The sequence below is a fragment of the Sinocyclocheilus grahami genome, unplaced genomic scaffold (genome assembly GCF_001515645.1).
Source record: "Sinocyclocheilus grahami isolate Dianchi unplaced genomic scaffold, SAMN03320097.WGS_v1.1 scaffold826.1, whole genome shotgun sequence".
NCBI lineage: Eukaryota > Metazoa > Chordata > Actinopteri > Cypriniformes > Cyprinidae > Sinocyclocheilus > Sinocyclocheilus grahami.
The window spans coordinates 479,909-487,629 of NW_015506005.1; the positions used below are offsets into that span (position 1 = coordinate 479,909).

General features: G+C 39.0%; 1 protein-coding gene across 1 annotated transcript in view; it reads right to left on the minus strand.

Moving 5' to 3' along the window:
* Window positions 1-251: 251 nt before the first annotated feature.
* Window positions 252-7,721, minus strand: part of LOC107562501 (transient receptor potential cation channel subfamily M member 5) — a 15,791-nt gene continuing 8,321 nt past the window's right edge. Inside the window, exons 14-25 of the mRNA XM_016247130.1 lie at window positions 5,469-5,581; window positions 5,281-5,379; window positions 4,952-5,201; window positions 3,293-3,411; window positions 3,080-3,212; window positions 2,820-2,994; window positions 1,713-1,881; window positions 1,373-1,551; window positions 1,019-1,151; window positions 804-876; window positions 625-715; window positions 252-463 (exon numbers count right to left, since the gene is read on the minus strand). Of these exons, the coding sequence (XP_016102616.1) occupies window positions 351-463; window positions 625-715; window positions 804-876; window positions 1,019-1,151; window positions 1,373-1,551; window positions 1,713-1,881; window positions 2,820-2,994; window positions 3,080-3,212; window positions 3,293-3,411; window positions 4,952-5,201; window positions 5,281-5,379; window positions 5,469-5,581 (1,647 nt within the window). The 3' untranslated portion in view covers window positions 252-350. The remainder of the gene's footprint in view (window positions 464-624; window positions 716-803; window positions 877-1,018; window positions 1,152-1,372; window positions 1,552-1,712; window positions 1,882-2,819; window positions 2,995-3,079; window positions 3,213-3,292; window positions 3,412-4,951; window positions 5,202-5,280; window positions 5,380-5,468; window positions 5,582-7,721) is intronic.

Sequence of the window (7,721 nt, forward strand, 5' to 3'; positions counted from 1 at the left end):
AGATATATGGAACGATATTCCGGACAATTTTCAAATAGAATAGCAAATTGTATTTTCAATTGCACAATTTCAGTTATTTGAAGTGCATTAACAAATTATAAAATGACAAAATATATATTTTATTGTATAGAAAATATTTTATTTAATGATAATTATTATATAGAGCTATTTAGCTGCAAAGGAGACACAAAACATTAGAAAATTTCATTCACAAAGAAGTAACTCAAAATCAAAATATCTGCATAGTGTGTCTCTCGTTTTGCGGCCTGGAGTCTCAATTACAATAACCTATACTAAACTAATATTATTCTATTTCTAGTTAAATTAAACAAATTAACAACATGGCCAGATCACTGATCAATGTAAGGCAGTTTCTTGTCGACACCATATCCTGAATGTCCCGATGGCTGCTGTTGCTTGGCTTCCTGTGGTTGTGGATTTCTGGAGCTGATGGCAATGGACTCTGCAAAATAAGTAGCGTAGTGTTACCTTGAGAGGACAAAAACTGTGGCAATGGAAAGAAGACACTGAGATAGAGAGAGAACAAATAATATATCAGAGATAAGGAAGTAAGAATAAGAGACAATTCGAGGAAGAGCAACACAATAGTAAAGGAAGCCTCACGTGGGGCTTTAGGCGCGTCTCTGTCACACTTCAGAGTACTTTTGTGGAAACACTCCGCAATCCAAGACAACACTTCTCCACAATACCTCACCTACAGATGAAGTTTCACTTTTAGTAAAGCCATGAACTTAAATGACACATCTCAACACATTCAGTCAGCAGCTACTCCTTCACCTCACCTCAGTCTCCACTGTTGCCATGCGCTTTTCTTGCTCCTTAAAACCCCCAACCATCCTCAGCAAACTCTGGACCCTATGAAGTGTTACATGCAAAAAAGGTAGATTAAAATGGTTATACATACACTCATTCCACATAGATTTGCTGTTAACACCCCCATCTGAAGCCCAAATCTCAATATGACAATGGGTTGATATTACATCTGAGTGTAACTCACTTAGAGGAAGTGTATCTGAGTCTTTCTGCACTGCTCTCCCTGTGCTCATGCTCCTGTTTAGCCAGGTAGTTCTCCTTCTGCACCGTCTCCCATGTCATCAGCTTCTGGTCCAGTCCAGCTGGTAGTTCCCTCTCTAACCCCGACAAGGAAAGAGGAACAAACATTTAACTACAGGTTCTTTAAATATTTTCTTTGCTTTTTTGTTGTACACATGTTCTATCATGTGTTATTGGTCATTTTTCGATACTTTTTGTAACTTGCCTCGAAAAGAAAGTTACAAAATGAATATTCATTATGTATTATCAGAATAATCCGTCCAGGAAGCACACACAGACAGTGTGAAGATTTACTTACCCAGCAGATCCTGATTGGTTTCTGTAGTTTTGACGAGGCTGAGGAGAGCTTGAGAGATGTGGCTGATGATGATGAAGGGTGGAGCTAATGCCGGACGGCTGTGGTATTCAACAATCAGGTTATAGCGCTGAAACTTCCAGAAGATGTCTGCATTCTCCTGCACCACCTGGAAGGTGTAGCTGTGGAGAGAGTTTCATGGCATTTTTAGTAAATAACTAAATACACACACAAAACCTAAACATGAATCTTTACTGGGAAATACATTTGAAACTATACTTTACTTTTCTGCAAAGAAGAATTTCCATTATATAGACTCTCAAAATATTAGCCAGACTCTGACCTGAACATGGCAATAAGAAGGTTGAGCAGCAGCACATTTGTGACCAGCAAATAGATGACGAGCAGCAGAATGACCAGCCAGTTGGCGTAGACGTTTGGGCAGGGTGGCAGAGTACCTAAGACGATCTCCTGCACATCGGTAGTGCAGTTATCATCTGACATTTTTGCCGCTGTGAAGATGCATGTACAAATACAGTCAAGAATAAACTGTAATAGCTCCACCTAGAGTTTAAGTCTAATAAGTAAACACGAACAGATACTGTCAGAAATGATCTGACTAGACCTATTGAGTATAAAATTAAGCATTGATTAACTACTAAACATTGCCTTGGCAACTAATTGAAATAAAATACATAGAGGTTGAAGTGTTAAAATTACTAAAACTGAAATAAAATAAAAAAATAAAGCTAAATAGAAATCTTAAAAAGTTAAAAAAGCAACTTATACTCAAATTCAACTGAAATAATTGAACTAAACTTAACTAAACTAAAATGAAATTAAAAATGAAAATGAAAATGAAAAAGCGAATTCACAATATTATTGTCACGATCTCTAGCTGGAGTGCCCATAAGCTCCACTAGAGAGCACTCCATCCTGTACCTTTGCCATTCACCCCAGACTGTTGTCACTCCCTCACTACTACATTCCCCATAATCCTTTGCCTGGACTCATTATCTCTGAGTGCATTCACATGCATCTTGTTATCTCATCAGTCACACACTATAAAAGATGCACACACACTCAAACAGATCGCTGTTGATTGTTAGCCTGTTATGTTTTCTAGTTTCTGCTTTGTCTTGCACTGCCCTGCCTTTGTGTTTTGTTCTTGGACCGTTTACATGGTTTGTGATCGTTTGCTGCCTGTTCTATGGATTACTCTTTTGGATTACCTTGGATGTACTGTTTTTGCTGGTGTTTTGACCCTGCCTGTCCGACTACGCTCTAAATAAATGCTGCAGATGGATCCTCAGCTCTGCTGTCACGCCTCCATCATTACAATTATAATATCATATATAAATAATACTAACAATGCTTAAAAAAAAACTAATCAAACAGTGCAAAAACAGTGAGCTACAATGTGCTCAAAGCAAGAATATTGACAGTGTACCATCTATTTCCTCCAGAGGAATCTGTCCAAATATATGGAGGTATGGGCGGTACAGTGCCCTGCGGAAGACCCAATCGATGCGTGGATCATTGGGGTGCAGAAGAGCCTGTGTCGTCACTCCATACGCTATCAGCCACACGCTCAGGAAGAACAAGAAGAAGAACACGTCTTTGATCTGTGAAACAAAAACCAAAAAAAAAGTGGTTAAATGGATGTTTCTTCTAAGAATTTTAATTTTAAATGAGATTGTCAAGTTTCACCATTCTCTCCACAATGATGATTTTGGGCCCAAGTTGCTTATGAATGGCAAAAATGTGAATGAGTCTTAAGGTGAAAACCATGAAATCCAAAGCAAGAACAGTGCGGCCAGCCTCATACGTACTTGAGGCCATCCTTGAGAAAACAAAGGATTCAGATTAAGTGCACTGCTCCTTTAATGTGGCTCATACAACAGCATTATGTGATCATAATACCTGCATGACAATCCCACCACGAAGAGAGAGATGGCCACCATGTCACATTTGTTCCAGTTATCCTCCACATATAGCTTCATCTTCTTAAAAATACTCATGTCCTCATCCGTGAAGAAACTCTGCGGATCAGAGAGTGTTAAAAATTATTGCATACACTGAATACACACATGAAGCCACACCTCTGACCATTAGGCACCCAGCAGAAAGAATCATTGGCTGCCATCTACCCTACCCTATCTAACGAGTCAGAGTCCAGGAAATGGGTAGGTGAGATCATTAATGAGTGTTTAAACCCTGGTCATCACCTCATATTTGAATCTCTACCCTCAGAAAATAATTACAGCATCTTTTTAATCTCTACCCTCAAGAACTAATACAGCATCTTCCCCTGTGATGTCACTCTTATAAACAACTTCCCTGAACTGGATATGTTTCTTAACCCTTCTCCCATTTTTGTTGGCACTGTTTGTTCAGCTGCTTGGGCACACTGGCCACTTCACTGCTAAACTGCATTTGTACCTGTTTTTTCGGATGAACTCCACCCTGCATGTGTGTTAAGGACTAGTATTGTATTGTGTATTGTATATTGTTTGTATTTTCCTGCACGTTATTATACTATATTATATATGGCATATTGTATTGTATTGTATGACGAATCTGTTTGCTGTTGCATTGCATTTTAGTACTGTATTTTTGCAATGTACATTTCTGTTGCGTTTAAAGTTGCAAACTCAGACTATTAGACTTCTGAAAGGCACTTTATATATAATTTTAATAAACATTTCTGTATGAAGACTTCAAGTGTAGATTATAATCAAAGTATATTGTCTGTACATAACATAACATATTTATGATTAACTCTTACCAGGAAATTAAATGTATTCATATTAAAATTTATTTATGTGAACTTTTAATGTCATTTTAAATCTATCTCCTCAAATTCAAATTGCAGTTATGCACCTTATTTGCTACTTCAATACAAATCAAATTAGAATTCAGAAGGAATTCAGAAGGCATTTTTATATCAAATTTTAATATTGTGCAATCCTGTGTGTGACCCAGTGTGTGTGAAAATCTACTAAACGTTGTGCTGTTCTGGCTGTGTGTAGCACCGGCCACTCTACATCGGTGCTATTTTAGTATTATTTATATATTATAATAGCATTAATTAATTTTTAAATTAGGTATGATTTTAATATTTTCAATTTTCTTTTTAATTTTGCCATATTCTTTTGTCATTTTTATTATATTTCTATGTAGCTTTACTTTTTATTAAATTTTAAACTTTTTTTTAAATTATAAACTTTTTTTTTATTTCAGTTAGTTGCCAAGGCAACATTTCTAACTTTAATTTACATTTTTCATCTAACATTTATATTGTATATTATTTCTGCTTTATTTCAATTAATGATTTTTTGTTTTGTTTTATGTTAACAATAGCAACACTGCTCTACGTATTATAAATAATCCTAATATTAGAAATGAGCAGATAGAGTTTACTTTTAACTATGTTTCTGATCATTTTGGATAAATAATGACATATCTACCCCCTGCTCAAAGTCATATCAGCAGAGAATCGTACAAGACTGTCAACATACACATAAACACAATGTAAAACAACCACACAGGTTTTAAATAGATAAAAAGATTCAGTCCTACCTGACGGATTTCCTCCAACACCAGGGTAAAGACCCAGAAGTAGAGGATGATTTCAGCTGCAGACGGGCCATGTGGTGGTGGTGGCCGGAAGTCCAGAAGGAGCACGTAACAGAACAGAATGAGGAAGGCAAAGTACATGATGACATTCCCCAAGAACACAGTAACTGGAGCGCTCCAGAAACGATTCCACTTCTGCAGCATCATGTAAATGAAACTCGCATTGCAAGAGTCACTACCACCTTCAGCAGCACTGAGAAAAAAAAACAACCGGGGCCTTATTTCAACTTCTCTGTAGTTTTTATCTATTTCAGTATGAAATTAAGGCTTACACTGGGTCCTCATCTGTGAGTAAAAGGGCCTGCTCTGTTTCCAAACTGTCTAGCTCCGTAAACGGCTCCCCTTCACCTCTGTTCACAGTTACCTCTGCACTGTGACACATACACACACATATTGATGCACAATGAAACAAAAATCAGTGTAAATGTCACACATGGAATTAATCAAATAATATCCCCACTTGAACTTGATGAGGTTGGTCCAAATGAGGGGAGGGATGAAGAACGTGAGCACGAGTCTAGCGATGGAAGTGTCTGTCCTCATGGCTCCCCACCAGACTTTGGTCAGCAGGGCCTGTGCAAGAGCATCCAGGTTGATCATGGGGATATGGTTGGTTGGTGGCATGATAATGTAAGAATTAGACATAAGCTGTTACCTGGACACCATCGTGAGCAAAAAAGCATTTAGCATCTGCCAAAGTGGCGAGATTCAGGACCGTTGCTTTCATCTGTCGTTAGCCTGCAGTTACGGGTGTTAGCCACTAGGTGTCAGCAACTCCTACTGAGATACAGCACGAAGGCGAAGAGGATGTCCAGGTCGGTAGTATACGGTAGTAAGAAGGCATCAAGATGCATTGGAAGCTAAAAAAAAAATCAGTTTTGCAGACTAACTAGGCAACAGGCCATATCAAGTATGTAAAAACAACATTTTTTTTTACATTCAGGAGGAGCTATAATTATTAATTATTCAAGAAATAAATGTTATCTGTTAAGTCATACACGTATGTTAAAATATTAGATGTGAAATATATAAAAGTATAAGTATACCGCTAATATGCGGCGCATGCGAGGAGTTGCCAGCCTGCAGACAAGCGCTCACCCAGAGCGAACTAGCCTGATGTGCAGCGATATTGTTGTTATGTTGACATTATCTTGGGAAGCTTAGCACTTAATGTGGTTACCTTAAATTGATTTCACATTTAATTCGCATGTTTTATTTGGGCGGAATCCTCGTGAAGCAAATCTCGTCCGCTCAGATCGCTCTGTGACGAATGCGCTTGACGTCATCGCCCGAGCCACCTGGTTGGTTGAGCTTCGCGCGCTATTCTTGGGCTCCGCCCAGCGGCGGCGGCGGCAGACACGCGCGGTTTGAGCGTTGCGTGTTGCGACCGGATTTAGCTTCAGTGTCATTTCGGTTTCGGTATTTATTACATTCAAACTTACATTAAACCTTTGTTTCATAATTTATACTAAAGACATAACTGTAAACCTTGAGGTGTGTTGTTTTAAAATGCACCATTTTAAAAACATTGCATCATGTAAGATAACGGCAGCGTTTACAGATAATGCCATTTACACTGAAGGAAATCACGTTGAAGCTGAGCCAGCACAAGTACACACTATACGAACAGGAGGACGTTGTTGTTAATGATGATAAGAAATACTGCAAACCTCACCCGAATATTCTAAATATTCAAATACTTGTATAATTAATTGAATACAGTTTTATATTGGTGTAATAGTTATGCTGCATATATATATTTTTTTATCACATTGTTGCTGTATATTCCAATTATAAATAACATCGAGAGACTTAGGCTGTTATATTGTTTTCCTTTATTAACGATAGTTTTATACAAATTACACTTTGGTCAAAATGACCCCGTTTATGGCATTGTAAAAAAAAAAATTTTTTTTTAAACAATCGTTTAATTCATGGCATTAACGCATGGGCCGTGATTTTCAAAGGGGGGAAGGTAACTTTGCTGATACTGGTGGGGGGTTTATTACACAGGGCGTGGTGCCCGTCTAGCCAATCGGAGGATTTTACTCGTACAGACGCTGGCCTTTAACCACCGGCACAGATATAAACAGATACAGGCAACAAGAAATAAACAAACGTCGGCTCACGGCATTGACTTTTAGGCATCATGGCAAACGTGGACGTATCAAGCAACCTGGAGCGTCATGTTGCACGGAGAACCGTTCCTCTTCTCGCCCGCACAAAGGTTTGCCGGAACCTGTTCGGACCCGTGGATCACGAGGAGCTGCACTGCGAAATGAAACGCAAGCTCCAGGAGATCTCCGAGCGAGACCAGAGCCGGTGGAATTTTAACTTTGAGACCAACTCGCCTTTGAATGGAGATTACGAGTGGGAGGCGATTTCTGAAGACACTTTGCCATTTTTCTACAAGGATAAAGTCCCAAATAAGAGAGCGTCTGTTATTGATGCGTCCAGCACTGTTGACTGCGGGTTACATGGGGTCTCCAGGGGTCCGCTTGTTCAAGAATCTTCGGACGTCCCGAGTCGACCCAGCGAACTTAACCAGGAGAACCTCTCTGGTGCGCTCAACTCAAGACCAGCTCGTTCTTCAGTCCTCAGAAACAGACGAAAACGGTCGCTCATCCCAGAGACCCCCAGAAACAGCACGCCCCAAATTACAGGTAAAGGCTAAATGCCTTGAAACTATTGATGCAAACAGTGGGAGCTGTTT